The sequence below is a fragment of the Daucus carota genome, chromosome 1 (assembly GCF_001625215.2).
Source record: "Daucus carota subsp. sativus chromosome 1, DH1 v3.0, whole genome shotgun sequence".
Classification (NCBI taxonomy): Eukaryota; Viridiplantae; Streptophyta; class Magnoliopsida; order Apiales; family Apiaceae; genus Daucus; species Daucus carota.
In genome coordinates, this window is record NC_030381.2 from 32,508,437 (window position 1) to 32,525,517 (window position 17,081).

General features: G+C 33.6%; 2 protein-coding genes and 1 non-coding gene across 5 annotated transcripts; 2 read left to right on the plus strand and 1 right to left on the minus strand.

The window, feature by feature from the left end:
* Positions 1-2,121: 2,121 nt before the first annotated feature.
* On the plus strand, positions 2,122-10,087 carry LOC108204986 (filament-like plant protein 3). Of its 2 annotated transcripts, XM_017374719.2 has the most exons (6): positions 2,122-2,227; positions 2,337-2,422; positions 2,714-2,934; positions 6,106-6,286; positions 7,811-9,345; positions 9,434-10,087. In XM_017374719.2, the coding sequence occupies exons 3-6, from the start codon at positions 2,824-2,826 to the stop codon at positions 9,593-9,595; spliced, it is 1,989 nt and encodes a 662-aa protein (XP_017230208.1). In that variant the 5' UTR covers positions 2,122-2,227; positions 2,337-2,422; positions 2,714-2,823; the 3' UTR covers positions 9,596-10,087. The 2 variants fall into 2 exon arrangements, with proteins under 2 accessions (XP_017230208.1, XP_017230207.1); XM_017374718.2 differs by lacking the exon at positions 2,122-2,227 and having other exon boundaries at positions 2,282-2,422.
* A 1,645-nt stretch (positions 10,088-11,732) lies between these two features.
* Positions 11,733-16,125, plus strand: LOC108215539 (uncharacterized). Of its 2 annotated transcripts, none has more exons than XM_017388061.2 (4): positions 11,733-11,949; positions 14,658-14,773; positions 15,155-15,369; positions 15,646-16,125. In XM_017388061.2, the coding sequence occupies exons 2-4, from the start codon at positions 14,684-14,686 to the stop codon at positions 15,908-15,910; spliced, it is 570 nt and encodes a 189-aa protein (XP_017243550.1). In that variant the 5' UTR covers positions 11,733-11,949; positions 14,658-14,683; the 3' UTR covers positions 15,911-16,125. The 2 variants fall into 2 exon arrangements, with proteins under 2 accessions (XP_017243550.1, XP_017243628.1); XM_017388139.2 differs by having other exon boundaries at positions 11,879-12,008.
* On the minus strand, positions 13,033-13,104 carry TRNAM-CAU (transfer RNA methionine (anticodon CAU)). Its single transcript has one exon. It is a non-coding gene; the product is annotated as a tRNA-Met (tRNA).
* Positions 16,126-17,081: the final 956 nt, after the last annotated feature.

The following is a 17,081-nucleotide window of genomic DNA, read 5'->3' on the forward strand; positions in this document are numbered from 1 at the left end:
ATATATATATATTTTATGTAAAATAAATTACATGCAAAAACTTGTAGACATATAAAAAGAACGAAGAAAATATATTTTACGATAATTATTTATTTTCTTTAAAATTTTAAATATAGTTTATTGGCTATCTCGCTGACTTTCAAATGCAATACTTCTCCATTGACTGGGACAGTTTGAGTGAGATTAAAATAAGTGCTTTTTGTTAAACTAAAAAAATGAATTAGAAGTTAGAAACAAGTTAAGACTTATAAGTGATTAAAGTGTATGGAAAACAAGTAAAAGTCATGAAACAAAAGGGGTGTTTGGTCGAGGCTTAAAAACCCGGCTTCTGGGTTTATAGGTCAGAAGCATGGGGTGTTTGGCTGGGTTTTTAAGTCTAACTTCTGGATTTATAAGTTAGAAGCATATAAAAGAAGTTGAGAATGCTGATTTTTGTTTCACAGTTTCCACTTTTTTATCTAAAACACTTTAGTCACTTATAAGTTTTAAATTGCTTCTAACTTCTACTTTACTTTTTTATTTTAACCAATAAGCACTTATTTTAAGTTCATCCAAACGGCCTCAAAATCTAGTTTTCTTAATTTCTTTTAAGTACTTCTCGGCTATTTTACACAAATTGTACAAATAATCAATATACTTATATAAAGGAGAAGCGAGGGGCGTGTAGGTGGCGCCTCTCAGATAGCTCCGTTCTATTTTTCTAATTTTCTGGAATTTTTGGGTGAAAGATATAAAAAAAATTGTTTCAGATTCATTGATATGGTATATATCCTGTCATAAATTAATCTGATTCTGTTTCAGATTATTTATGGAATATAATAAATTGAAAGTATTAGTCTGATTTTATTTCAGATTATTTATGGAATATAGTAACTTGCAAGTTTTTTAATCTGATTCTATTTCAGATTATTTAATTATGGAAAAGAGTAGCGCACAAGTTTCTCGGCACCTATAAATACCCTTATAGGTTGTAGGGTTTTGTATCATCTAAACACAACCTACACTGTCTCTCAATATCACAGTTAAGGGTGTGCATTCGGTTCGGTTAACCGAAAACCGAACCGAATAACCAAAATAATTTCGGTTTGGTTAATCGAAATTTATATTTCGGTTCGGTTTTCGGTAGCCAAATTTTCATTTTTCGGTTATCTGGTTTTTTAACCGCGGTTTCATAGAATTTCAGTTTCGGTTAACCGAAATAAATTTCGGTTTCGGTTAACCGAATGCACACCCCTAATTACAATGGTATATTTTTGTTGGTGATTCTTTTATAATATTTGTTTTGGTCGTCGGACGTATTTGTTGTTGTTTGCAAGCTTACGGTCTGTTTTATTGATGTCATCAGTCAGTATAGTCGTATGCTTTTTATATGCAGGTAGTGGTGTATGTGTCTAAGAAGTAGTGTTTGGAAAAGTTAATGACAATGTTAGTCAAGAACATGATTACTTTTCAAAAAGAAAAACACAATTAAAATTAAGATTCGTCGTGCTTTAAATCGTTAATTACATGTAGAAACTTATTATCATTTTTTCACATATGAATTATAGTCCAATTTTGCAATTTTAAAAATTAATATTGGTACTGCATCGAGATGTTTATAATATAAAATTTATTTTATTTTATAAATATTAATTTTGAATTATTAATATAATTTTTATAAGTCGCCGCAAATTGATTTTATTCTATAAATATTAATTTTGAATCATCAATGTAATTTTTATAGGCCGCCGCAACGCGCGGATTCTCAACTAGTTCCTTCTAACTTGTAAACCCATAAACCGAATTTTAAGTTCTAGCCAAACACCATTGTAATCAATCCAATAACCAATCGATGAATTTATTTCTAAAATCTGATTTTATTATATATATTCATCTCTCGCCAACAAATTTATCTCATGTGTTACTATATTTTTACGTAAATTTAATTTCTATTTCTACTTCCACGATGGTTTGTATTGTACCGGGACTCCTTGTCAACGACAAACACAAGTGGATGAAATATTATGAACATGGCCGCATTGTTAATAATCACACAGTAGTAGTACGGTACTATTATTTCCTTTTTAATCTCACACTTTATTAATTTATGTTTACATAATTACATGTTGTGAACACATACATATTTCGTAGACAAAATGGCTGTACTGTAATAAACTAATCTTGTGAGACAAGGGTGATTTTGTCTGACAAAGTGGCCTGTCACTCTCTTCATCCATCTGTTGCTTTGGTGGGTCTCTCTCTCTCTCCCTCTCTCTCTCCATACATGATACATATTACATATTTCATTTTCAGACACAACTACACAAGTATTCTAATGGGTATTACCTCAATTTCAGTTCATCTTATGTTGATTTGAAAGTTTAAGCTGCAACATAGTAATAACAAGTTTCAAGTTCACAAGTTATTACCTGAACTGTGTTGGGTATGTAACTGTACTTCTTTTTCATACTTGTCTTTTTGCCTTTTTGGGTTTCTTTATATGTTTCAACTTTTAGTTGGTGATTATTTTATGTGAATTCTAAGCAAAGGTTTAGTTCACCAAGAACATATGATGTTACCCTTTATTGTTTTTTAACTGATTTTGTGTTTTTGATTTGTTTGTATTCAAATTCACTCCCTTCTGTTTTCTGATGAATGTTTTTTTGATAGTTTTAAGTCACGGGGTTGTTTTAGTTTCTGTAGTTTAAGTTGTCTGAATTGTTTTTGGTTTCAGATTGTGTTTGGCTATGTATTGAGGGAAGGTGATTTATGTGGTAGATGAGGTGTGTGTCAGGTGATACTTGTGGCTAGGTAGCCAGGTAGGTGTTATCTGATTGTTAGTAGATGGATCGCCGGAGCTGGCTATGGAGGAGGAAGTCCTCGGATAAAAGTCCTGGCGAAACCGAAAGCTCTGGATCAATGTCATCACATTCTGAAAGATTCTCCGATGAACAGGTTGGTTGGTTCATCTCTCATTGTGTTCATGATGATTGCTTTTGTTTGCATTGTCATTGATTGCATTGACTTCTTTGGTATCTCGGAACATCATGTGGGTTAGTTTTGTTTTATGCAGTGAGCATCTTTGTTCCGTATTTCAGTTCACATTTATCTGCTTCTGCTGAACCTACAGTTCCAGGATTATTTTGAATTTCTTTTGCTTCTTTTTTCTTTTTGGCCACAAACCTCTTTAAAAGAAATTCAGTTATAATCTTTTTTTGTTAAAAATTATTAGTTAATCTTACTTTATGAGAATGAATAAAATTACCGAACAGCCTAAGGGTAATTTGTAATATGAAATGATGTTTGCACAAGGAAGATTGGGGATGACTGCCTTTTTTTGCCACAGGAGGGAGTTATAGATTTGTGTTGGATTCTTATATTTTTTGGATTTGTTTCTGACAAAGACTTATGTGGCTGAGTTTAGGCCTTTAATTAACTAGCAATTTTAAATGTGGTGCAAAGTATAATCTAAGCTATCATGTTTCATCCTTCTTAGCAACTACTGCAACCTTAACAATAACCATAGTAGTATAGCGACTTATCAGTGCTTTAACTGCAAATTGTGACTGCTTGTTTAACACACCAAGGACACACATACAGGCACATGTACTTTGTATGAGAGTTCAACATCATGATAGCTGAAATTGCAGATGCAGAATACGATTTTATGACATAAAATTTATTTATTTTGAATTGGATAGTGACTGTTATGGAGCAACTGAAAACATTCCCCAGCAATATAGAGTGGATAGTAGGCCGGATAAATAAATTGCCTTGTTTTAGTTCTTTACTAGTTGGAAAACCTCAGTCTGTCAGTCTTTAATGTCCTTAAAAGATAGAATGAGTAAACAAGTGGGGAATGGGTTGAAGTAATAATTTAATAAAGATATATGGTATCATCATGCCTGTTTAGCTGTCTGCATTTCTTATGTTTCAAATGCTGGGTCATATATTTAGGAAAAGGTGTGCAAGTTTAGGACCAATGGCAGGTCCAAAGTAAATGGAAATATATAAATATCGTTTGGAATTTTAGGTCTTTCTATCATTCATGTCAAATCAATAGTTCGACTCATGCCATGCTTCCATAGATGTCTTCATCTTTAATTAACGGAGCTACTTTGTATAATATCCAAATCAAAGGCCCGCTGTCTGCTCAAAGTTTGGTTTGGTTACCATAATCAGCATGGACCACCTTGTGTGGTCATAAATTATTGTATGTAGTTGGACCACAAGGGGACTCTCTCCTTTGTTCACAAGCATTTGGTATAGGCATCATTGTTATTCCTTATCTGCACCTAGTTTTCATTATAAGATTCATAGCTGTGCTAAGAAAAACTCTTCTTGGTCACTCTTATGGGAATAATTCTCTTCTAACAAAACCTGGTTATGTTTTAGGCATCCTTCTATTGGGTATGACTTTCTCCAATTGTTCGTTATTGTCAGATAACCAGTCATTTTGATGATATCAGTGAATGGCTGAATAAAAAATAGGAACATGAAGAATAATTGTTATGAGCTATCATAAATTTCACTGCTTCATGATCCCTTTTGTTTAGTACCCTTTTGTTTGCCCAGTTTGTATCCACCATGGGTAGAATAATCTCAGTTCCAGACTTTTGACCCCTATACTCTGGGCCAACTAAATTGTAGCCAAATGAAGGCTGGTCATTATCCTAGTTTTGTTTCCTTTTTGGTCCAGGAAACTGTCCTTGGTCTCGAGTCTCTTCACATTGTTGTTGATATAGTTACAATTTATTTGCTTACAATACATATGCATGTGTGAATCTTAGTAACCCTAGAAGACCTTTACCCAAAACATAATGTTCTTTAATAAAAACCCACAGCTGGAGGGTTTCACTTCAACTACTTTTTAGACAGGTAGAGGTGAAGAAAGATAGATAGTATATATGTTACACTTCAGTTATAAAAGATAATAAGACCAAACTGTAGAAAATGTGGGTTCTGTGTTTTGGCTTATACAGAAGAAATGTTTTCATTAATCTTAAACAGACTGCTTGGCTTCTATGTAGCTTGAGGTTTGCGAGAATACATGTGCACACTAAAATGAGATATGATTCCGTACTAGTGCTCCTTGTTTTCCTGAAATCTATTCTAATTCGTCCATGTCTGGGTGTTGAAAACTCATAAAGCAAGACTATCTCATATATGTATGAACACCATCTACATAATTTCTGTAACATAGAGTATTTGCTTACTTAATAAAACCCCGGAATATTCTTCTACAAATATTTTAATCCGTACAATTTGAAGGGATCATACTTTCGAGAGGAAATAAATGAACTTCTTGTTTGAGATAAAGCACTATCTGATGATAAAAAATAAGCTAATATAGTATTTGGCAGTGATGAATAATCGTCATCCCCTTGGAGAGAATACTATAATTGCATCTACTTGATGAAAAAACAGTGCAAGATAGATGGATATGCTGATAAGCGTCAACTTAATAAAGCCACTGTAACTCTGACTGTAGCCTTTTCAATCTCTGATACACTACCTCAAATAAATATCAAATTTTCTTGGCCATGTTTATCTATTTATATATCACTCTGTTCCATATATTGACAATCAAAGACATACCTAATTAGTTGTAAACAGAAAAAGAATTTTTTATCACCGACTAACTTTATGCAATCACAAATCCCCTCATACACAATAAAGGGATAGAACTCATATGATGCGATACTTGTATCTTGTTGATCAATTCAGGAGAATAGTGGAAATTACAACTTCCATAAAAAAAATTACGCAGTCATCTTGAGACAAATTTACTGCTGAATATGAAGTTAATTTTGTTACTTATGCAAGCAAAGTCCAAATGTTTTGTATATAACTTTACCTAAACATACAACTTCCTTTAATAGTGTATTGTACTGAAATGAATTTAGCTCTGTTCTTTACTAGCCAAGCGTTTTCAATGTACAGTATTGCAAAGAGCCAACTCCACACTGTCTCTTGGTGCACCCTTAGTAATTGTGTCTTGTGTATCAATTTTCTGTTTAGTAAATTGTTTGATTCCTCCTGCCTTGTTATTTTATAAAAAGTTTCAATTTTCCTCAAAGGCTGTGAATCTTCAGCGGATACTGACGATTATTGTTATATAAAAAGGCATTCTCAAATCATAATATTCAATCACCTGAAGTCACATCAAAAGATATCCCCGCTGATGAAGAGCTTAACGATAGTGTGAAGACTCTAAGAGAGAAACTATCTTCAGCACTTCAAAACATTAGCTCGAAGGACGATTTGGTAAAGCAGCATTCCAAAGTTGCAGAGGAAGCTGTCTCAGGTACAGCTTTCACCTGTTTAAATCTATATGCAAATAGTGTGGAGTTGGACTGCTTTGTGTGTGTCTGTGTATGAGGGCGGGTGTCTCTTATGTTGTGTTTGGTTGGTGTGAATGATTCCGGAAGGAATGGAATGAAAAATGAACTATCTTATGGATGATTTTAAGAAATTTCATTCCTTCCTCCATTCCATTCCCTACATCATATGCTAGATATCATCTCTTCCATTTGAGATGGAATGCTCCATTCTCTCCCATCCTCAATTTCTTCTCAAATCTCATCATAGCAATTTTGCACTCCTTCAAATTTTTTCAAAACTTTCTTCCTATCTCTATTAATTTCAAGTATTTTTTTACTCATTTCATTCCATTCCATTCCATTCTCCCCAACCAAACACAACATTAAAGACTTAAAGGAAGTTGTACCAGTGAATGGGAAGCTACAAAATTTTTTTAGAGAGAAATGTGTATGAGGGCCAAAGTTAGTCATAAATTATTACTACTAATTTAATCTTTCCTCTACAGTCTGGATAGTTATATTTTTTACTGGCATATCTTTGCATTGATAAAAAGCTTTCATCTCCTTGTGTGCACTTTTGCTACCGAATATTTCTTACAACTTGGTAAATCATGATGATACATTATCTGCAAAGCAAGATATCAGTCATTCTCATATCTTGTCATTTATCTATCCGTAAGGAATATTCACTATCACTATAGTATAAAGTATAATTTAGAGAACTGGAAATGTTTCTTGTTAGCTCAGTTGCTTCTTCTGTATTCTCCAAATTAATTATTATATGGATATACAGTTTTCTGGTATTCTTAAATACTTACTCCACATGTTTCTCAAATATTAAAGCACTGAACATATCTTTCTTGTAGTTTCCTTGTAGCTTCTCCCCTCTTCTTTGTAAGAACTTTTTTCTGCTTATTCGTCATACTACCAAGTCTTAGCATTATCATGTTGTGGTTAGAGGTGGAGCATTTGGTGAAAAGGGTTACACATGGTGTATCCTGAGATTTGAGGACATTTGTTTTGTATGTATTATACCTGCACACAGTTTGAGAGTATCTAAAATGAACAAGTGCTGAACTTCAAATTTTACTGCCTTCATTTTTTTAAACCATGGTATTGTCTATATATTTAATTTTGCTAAGAGGAGATTTTCAGAGTTTTTTTAAAGTCCCTACTTCCATTGAAATCAACATGGGTTGCAATTCATTGCCCACCTTAGTTTTGTTTTGGCCTACCATGCAACCTCATCTCCATCTGTCACTGTACTTATGGTTATGACATCTTTACTTAAGTTTATGATGAAATAATACATCTTTAACTTATATATAGTTGGTTAAACAAATGAAATTCCCTTGAAACTTAAATGCCTGATGGAACGACGCATCTTTAACTTATAGACTTTGGTTTTAGATTTTCATATGATATTGCAATTGAATGTTAAGACATTTATCTGTATTCTTGGTTACTGCTTGTTAATATGATAATTGTTTGTTATTCAAATATACAAGGATGGGAGAAAGCTGAGAATGAAGTGTTTGCACTAAAGCAACAATTAGAATCCTTAACCCAGAGAAGTTCATCGCTGGAAGATCGTACCATCCATCTTGACGTAGCTCTCAGGGAATGCATGAGACAGCTCCGGCACGAAAGAGAAGAACAAGAGCAAAAGATCCATGAAGCTATTGTTAAGAAAACCAATGAATGGGAAGCTACTAAATCTGGATTTCAGAAACAGCTTGTCGAGCTTCAGTCCCAACTTCAAGCCGCAAAAGGTGAAGGTGCCACCTCCTGGCATATTGATCTTCGCTCTAAGCTTGAAGCTGCGGAAAAGGAGATCTCATCCCTTAAACATGAGCTCCTTTCCAGATCAGAGGAGCTAGAATTGAGGACTGTTGAGAGGGACTTGAGTACTGAAGCTGCTGAATCAGCTAGCAGACAAAATCTGGAAAGTGTAAAGAAGGTGGCTAAGCTTGAAACCGAGTGTCGTAGACTCAAAGCTGTGGCTCGCAGAGCACCATCATTTAATGAGCAAAGGTCTATTACTGAATCTTCTGTTTATGTGGAATCCTTCACAGACAGCCAGTCTGATATTGGAGAGAGGCTATCACTGGTTGATAATGATACTCATAGGATTCATGAATTGGGGCCAAATGATTGGAAACAAAATCCTTCCACGTCATCAGTATCAGAGTCTGCTAACTTCAGAAACGTAAAAGCTTTAGGAAAAAGCCTTACAGCTTCTTCACTTGATGACAGTCTCATGGATGACTTCCTAGAAATGGAAAGGCTCGTGGCTTTACCTGATACGCAAAATGTAAACCCATACCAGTCAAGATCTATAATGGAACAATCAAAAGAAGGGAATACTTCTTCAAGATCTGAACTTGAAACTATGAGAAACCGGATAGTGGAATTGGAGGATAAATTGGTGAAGACAGAAGCAGACAAAAATAAATTGGAGACATTTTTGACTAAGCACCAGGACCAGATTAGAACGCTAACGGATTGTTTAGAAGAAGCGGAGATGAAACTGATGAAGATGGAAGCAGACAAGAATGAAACAGAGGCATCTTTAATTAAGCACCAACTGATGCTACATACAGTAAGAGATCGTTTAGAAGAAGCAGAGATGAAATTGGTGAAGATGGAAGTAGACAAGAATGAAACGGAGACAATTTTAATTAAACATCAACATCAGCTTGAGCAATTAAGAGCTCGTTCAAAAGAAACAGAGATAGAGTTGGCAGAGTTGCAGACTCGATTAGCTGTGGCAAATGAAGCAAGAGAAACGGTTGAAGCAGCATGTAATGATATCAATTCAAAGAAAGAAACAGCAGAATCACGGCTTGGAGTAGTGGACAATGAGTTAAAAGCCATGATTACAAGAATACGTAGCTTAGAGGAAGAAATTCAAAAGGAAAGGTCATTTTCAGAAGAAACCATCTCAAAGTGTCAAAAGCTGGAACAAGAAATTTTAAGATTGAAACATGAAGGTGAAATACAGAGAGCTGCAAGTTCACACACACAGCTGAAACAGAATCAGGTCAGTTAACTTGCGATGTCCTAAATTGTTTTTCCGTTCTATTACCAACTTTTAAGCTTTAATAAATCTATGATGATACGTGTGGCAGGACAAAGAGTTAGCAGCTGCTGCGTATAAATTCTCAGAGTGCAAGAAAACCATTGCGTCTCTTGGCAGGCAGTTGAAATCTCTTGCAACACTAGAAGACTTCTTAAGTGACTCAGACAATCCATGTACAATTTCTAGAGGTCCACAGACCACAGCCAAATGAATCGACATCAAATATAATGCATCTCACTGATCCGACTTGATGTTGCAAAGAACTTCTTTTTGAAGTCTTGATTCCAGTCGTCGATTGTTCAAGTTCTCGGGGAAGTGTATACCTCTGCATGTATGATGCATGCTCACAACATCTGCTGCAGATTTGTAAGAGGCAAGAGCATTCAAAGCAGGGAGGAGAGAAGAACAAAGAAATGGACAAGTACTGTCAAGAGGAGAGGAAATAAACAACAGGTTTTTATCTTGTAAAGCTTCTGAAAGCAGCCATTGCTTGGAATATATTCAATGGAACACAGTTTGATGAAATGCACATGTTATGAAACTTGTACATAAAATCGTCTTGAATAAGAAATCCGTTAAATGAATAAATATATAAAACAAAGAAAGAACAGTGTTGGATGTATTACCCCAAGATACATTACAATCGAGATGTTCATACATTTTTTAGATTTAAATTAAATAATCTGGATAAGTAATTATAGTTGACCGTCCGAGTTTTCTCTAACTAAATTCTAATACTTAATCGTAACGATTTTCTCCGACTAAATTCTAATACTTGTTTGCTCAAGACTCTTTTATCTAATAAAATTATTTAATTATCAAAAATATAATTTTGAATTAATATCATCGGATAAAAAGTTAGAATAATATATATGAAAAAAAAAACAGAAATTAAAATAACTAGGAATTGGAATCTAAAATAATAATATCACTAATTATCTAAAATCAAGTATATACTTGTTTTAACACAAACAACCCATGACTTGATTACCAAAAACTAAAGGATGGATTAAAGCATTTTTGACGCACAAACAAGTAGGGATGGCAAAGGGTTGGATCGGTTCGGATATTTGAGATATCCAAATCCAAATCCAAATCCAAATTATTTTTAAAATCCAAATCCAAATCCAATCGGGTTTCATATATCAAATCCAAATCCACGGGTTTCGGATCGGGTTCGGGTTTGTTCGGGTTTATCCAAAACCTGAATTCCGAAATTTATATAGTATTGTAAAAATATTATTTTTTGATTTGCTCGTCCTTAAATTTCATTATATTTAAAACTAAACTACTTTAACAATAAAGTATTACACATTAATAAAATCTTAAACCGTGTTTAATAATTTCTAAACACAAATTTCCACTATATGGAGTATGAAATTTTAAAGTAACTCATTAGTTAAACAAAAAAAGTCACTATAACCCATGAATATACACATTCACACTCTACATATATATATAAACAAAATTTAGTAAATTTAAAATTGAAAAAAAATATATTAGTATACATATACATATACATATACATATATATATATATATATATATATATATATATATATTTGGATTTTTTTTCGGGTTTCGGGTTTGGATCGGGTTTGGATCGGATTCGGATTTCGGGTCGGGTTTCGATACGGAATACCTAGTATCCAAATCCAAATCCAAACTCGTTCGGGTCTAAAAATCAAATCCAAATCCAAAATATCGGGTTCGGTAAGATCCATTCGGGTCGAAACGGTCGGGTATCCATTCGGATCGGTTTTTTCTGCCATCCCTACAAACAAGGGTGGTTTGGTCCGGGCTTTGCTGGTATCAACTATGAGTTTTGTTTATTCCAATGTTTGGTCGAAATATTTCTTTCATCAGACAATTTCTCAAATATGAGATTTTCATACTTAAGGTGGTTATGAAACATGAGTCTCAAGAATCAAATTTTTTTTTTCTTTTATTTTCATGACTATTTATATCATTTCATGTAGATTATTTATACAAAATGAAATTAAGACTCAATATATATATAAATATTAATTTAATAATATTTTAAATTAATTACAATTAATAACTCATAAATATTATAATTCAATCATATTCATTCCACCACTCAACCAAATATGAAATCATACCTCAAACCTATACCAGCTTAGCTTAACCTGATCATTCCAACACCATACTCCCTCTCTAACCAAACGACCCCAGAGATTTGTCCATGTAAACAAAATTTATATATTCTCGTTACATAAATAAAAATATTACATGCAGAGATTAGAGAGTGAGAAATAAAGAAAATAATAAAAATTTATTTACGCAATCAACAAGAGTGTGAACTGAGTCTGTAACTAATGGATGATAAATAAGGAGAAAAATGATACGCAAGGAAATCTTGACAAATGTAGTAGTTCAGTAAACATAGGAGTCCAATCCACCTACATAATTAACGCATATACATACACGATACATACACCCACCCATCCCACAACTTGTTTAGAATATACTCTTAACTCTTTCATCAACACAAGATTCATTGGACTTTTTCAACCATTTCCCCACATCTCTCCCCAAACCCAGGTCAGACTTCTTATCTTTTTACACTTCTATGCTGTTCTAAACTCTTATTTGCTTCAAGGGTATGCTTCCACTTGTTAAAGTTTGCACCTTTTCTTGATTTCAGTTTTAATTCTTGTGTTTTTGTGTATGGAATTGTGATATTTGCATGTTTGGAGTTAGTGTCTGCCCTTCAGAATTATACTATTGCTGTTTGATTTGGGTGTTTTTTGATCATTTGAGTTGGGTGTTTTGAGATGATTGTCATATGATTGTTGGGTTTTTGGCTCAGAAACTTTTTCACTTCAAGTGTTAAGGTTTTTCTTGGAATTTGAAGAATTAGCTAAACCTGATATAACAATGGATAGAAAAAATGATGTTTTTTCCGAAGGAAAAGCATGAACTTGAATTTTCTAATTTAAGATGCATAAATTTGTTTAGGAGTTGCCTTAGATATCCTGGAAAACTGTTTTTATTTAATAGAATTTGAATAGGAGTATATGTTATAGCTATATTATTGTGATAGAAATCGTAAAAATAATAATAATAATCAGGTTTTGATACTGGGCTGACCATGCTTCCATCCGCCGCACCACTCTGATATGTATGTTGTATTAATCTTAACGAGAGTATCTGATCAGAAAATAATTTTAAGGTAAATGGGTTGAAGATAGGTTAAATTAGTCCCTTTTGGCTCGAATTCTATTTTTGTTTTTTTTTTCAAAGTCTGTTTTGGTTTCTACTTATTATCTTTAAGTTTTCATCTTTTTTTGGATTTGTTAGTTGAGTTATTGTTTGATTGGGGGGGGGGGGGGGGGGGGGGGTTGTTGTGCAAAAGCGTACTTTTTGAGATGGTTGTTCATGTTCAAATCTGGAATCGTTTCAGCTCAAGGCTTTATTATGTTTCTAAAGATCTAATGTACTTATGATAAGTGATATAAAATTAATCTTCATTACTTGATATGTAATAGACTCTAATTTCAGATTTTAGATACTTAAATTAGTCACGCTGTCAATTATTTTGGTTGACAAGGTAAAGCTAGATTTTTAACACAACTTTCGGAGTGTAAGAACTAAATTTATCACATAAATATCTTTTAAAAAAATTATCAGAGCCAGGTTTCGATCCTGGGACCTGTGGGTTATGGGCCCACCACGCTTCCGCTGCGCCACTCTGATTTGTTGTTAAGTGGAGCAGACATATAGAATACTAATTTTCAGTCTAGAAGATTGTCTGTTATCAAGTAACATCAAGGTTTATATAACAAGTAGCAAATGTATAATCTTTGCTGGAAGACTGAATCACTTATTCAAGTATTCAACAAATAAACAGATATCAAGAAATAAACAGATATGTATATATATGAATTATGTATCTGGAGCCTACAGCTGGTGGGTATATCCTGAATTGTTCTGAAATCCCTGTAGCTACTTGATAAAATGAAAATATTATATATTATTGGGAAAATACATGTTTTGTTCTTAAAAGTTTACTTTTTAAAATGAATATGTTTGAGCTCTAGTTTTTTATTATGTCTCTGAGAGTTATAGTATTGGTTGGAAAAAAATTGGGTATCTCTTATTAAAAAGTTTTTTTTGGATATACTAGTCATAATAGAAACGCATTCATAAGTTGGCATTGTAAGCTTGTGTTACATACGAATTTATTACATGCATTAAGTAAGTTAGTATAATCAGAGTCAATAATAAAAATGAAAAAACTATCCGTACCAGGTTTATGGGACCACCACACTTCCCACTCGGATATGTTGTTTATCTTTGCAGACGTATAATATATTAACCTTCAAATGAGAGGTGATTATCTATTATCAAGTCAAACTGATTGATAACTTGGAGATAGATAAGTAGCAGATATGTGTAAACTCTTGATAGTACTATAATTAAGTTAAAAGATACTAGAGATTTTATATTATTTTTTTCCCGAGAAAAGCCTACTTTCTGACTTTGGAGATTATTGCAACCTACCTAATGTTTTTGTATGTTCCAATTTTATTTTATTATTATTTTCTGTTGCTCTCTTAATCTCAGCTTTTTTATGCATAAAATAGTCACAGTAGGTTATATACATAAAGCAGAAACAAAGTCAGATCCTGGGACCTGTGGGTTATGGGCCCACAAAGCTTCTGCCGCACCACTCTGCACCACTCTGATCTGTTGTTTGATGACAGACAATATATATATTAATCTTCAAGAAAGAAGATAGTCTATTATCAAGTAAGATTAAGATTAATATATCAAGAGTGATGTTGCTCATTACCTTTATTACGCATAAGTTCAGATAACGGGTAGTTGAAATATAATGTGTTTGGGAAGAAAACATCAGATATTCAATAAACAAACCAAGCAGAACCCTGTGTTAGAATATGCCGAGCTAGTTTTTTTATGTATAAATTGTGGTTTTGGAGCATATGGTTCCACTTGTCTTTGTTGTCAAGTGTGATACACTTCATCAGATGGTTTTTGTTTGTAACTCCTGATAGCATACACTATGATGGGAAAAATGCACTTTATCAGGGATAGTACAGTTTTTTTTTGTTTCTTTTATGGTTTAGTTTTGTTATGAATATTGTGTATATATAAATTCGGTATATTTGATTTCAGCTTATTCTTCCTTTGTTTCGTTTTTTTTGTTGAAATGGAATTGCTTTCTAGTGTTGGCTGTGCACAATTATTAATTTGCCAATCTAACATTTTTGGTACTTATATTGCAGGAAACCACTATAACTGGGAACACAAGATGGCATTTACTACAAAACAAATGTCTTTAATTGTGGCAACATTTGGTGTGCTGTCCTTCATATTTGGAGTTATCGCTGAAAATAAGAAGGTTTTCTTCTGCTAATGGCCTTCAAAACTTTTGATCTGTTTGTCTTTTGTGATTCTTTTGCGCAAGACATTAATGGTTTATATTCATATGTGCACCTAATATATATATATATGTATATAATTTTTCTTCAGTAATTAGTCATAGAGAAAGGATAGGGGTGTGGTTTTTCATTTTTCTTATTAACTAATATATGCTTGAACATGGTTCAGACACAGCACATGATCAATATAGTCATCACACGCTAAATTACTCTCCATTTTAATCGAATCCCGTAAAGAAAATCACCAGGCGATCTTTGGATAGTTCTATGCCTTGCCAGAGTAAGCTTTGTGCCAACAGTTATATATACTTGATTATTTACTGTTTGTTTCCTTTTTTCAGCCTCCTTCTGGAACACCAATCCCAGGAAAAGGTGTGGTTATCTGCAATTATCCATCAGACCCAACTGTTGTCCTGGGCTACCTTTCATTTGCATTTCTAGTTGTCTCTTCGGTGACCGGATTCTTGTCTCTCTTTTATCCTTACCAAGGAAAGAGTATTCCACAGGCAGCTTTGTTTCAGAACACTAGCTTCCTTGTGTTCTTTAACATTGCTTTGTAAGTTTCGTTTCAAGCTCCCAATTTTATCTGATCTTGTTCCGGCTTCAGTTCTCTAGTTACCTGCTTAAATTTCTAGTTAAATTCAATAATTTGATTAAATTTTCTAATTGAGTAATTTTCGACTATTGTTATCCTAATATTGTTCAAAAACGTGTCAGTTCATCTGTGTAAATTGCTCAGTGATAGGAATATTTGTGCAGTAAAACAAAGCTCATATACTTAAATTTCTCCTACCTTTTCTTGATCAAGTTTTAGATTTTCCTGAAAATACAGGGGTACGGCTGGATTAGCTGCTGCATTGCTGTTATGGCCTACAATAGTTGAACAGGGACACCTGTCAAACCGTGTTCATCATAATTCGGAAACAACTTGCCCTACTGCTAAGACAGGCCTTCTCGGTGGAGGTGCTTTTGTATCTCTTGATTCAGCGCTCTTCTGGCTGGTTGCTCTTATGCTAGCTGACAACACAAGGGAAGACTACTTTGAGGAAAAAGGAATCGATGGAAAGTTGAGCAATGAAGTCGTCCTATCATCTTAATATTGATGCAGACGAACCTATAAACCAAGAGTGCATATATATAGTAGTATGCTCGACTCAGTTATTGTGGATACTACGAATTGTATCAATAATTGTTTGGACTGTTAAAGCTGTGATGCTTGTTGACTTCTTTGTGTAGAACCTGGGAGGGGCTTCTTTGCTTACTTAAGCTTATATAACCGAAAGCTTATATATCTGAATCATCTTCGCGTCAAGTTTTATACTCTTTTTTTACTCATTTGTGTTACTTATTGATCAAAAGCTTAAACTGTTGGTTTCCATTCTGTCTTGTACTGAGTTTATAAAATTTGCATCTCTGGGTTCAGAAATCATAATCTTTGCTTCATACTAGATTCAAGCAATTGTATGCATCTTTGGGTTCAGATATCACAATCTTTGTTCCAAATTAGATTCAAGCATTTGTGCGTAAAATGATTCAAGCACAATGCATGCATCTCAGTTTCATACGAGAGTTGGCACTTAAGAACAACGATGTGGTTTTTTTTTTTTTTTTTGATGTCTAGATGATAATTTAGAATGGGTGTCAAACCGATAATTCGGATTCAGATTTGCCTGTATTAGAGCATTTCCAACCATACAAACCCTTTAGCTAAAAAATGAGTTGTCATTCCAAATATAAAAAATTTAGCCAAATTGTTGAAAAAATCATACTCCAACCACGTGAACCTGTTGTCTATAATTTTAGCCAACCTCCTATGGATGATTATATTTGTCGAACCTCTACAGGTCTGTAAGAAATCTGTAGGATGATTGCACATCATTTATTACCATATTAAACTGATATATTCTATTTTAACAAACTAAAATATTAATAACATTCTACTTTTAAATTATAGCCAACCAATATAGCCAATACCATTGAAGTACAATGTCTTACAGGTTCAGCAAATTTTACATAATGTGTTACAGGTTCAATTTAGTCAACGATTATAGCCAACACCGTTGGAGATGCTCTTAGTATTTGAATTTGAAAATTCATATTCATATCCTCTTGGTCACAGGTTCGACTTCCGAATGAAGCAGAATTGTGATTACGCCTCTTGGACCAGAGCCTGTCGTTTAATTGCGGTTTACCTCACGTGAGCTCGTGGGTTTGCCCAACGTGCCCCTTAAAAGTAGCGGCTGCGGGTTCCTACATAAAAAAATAGAA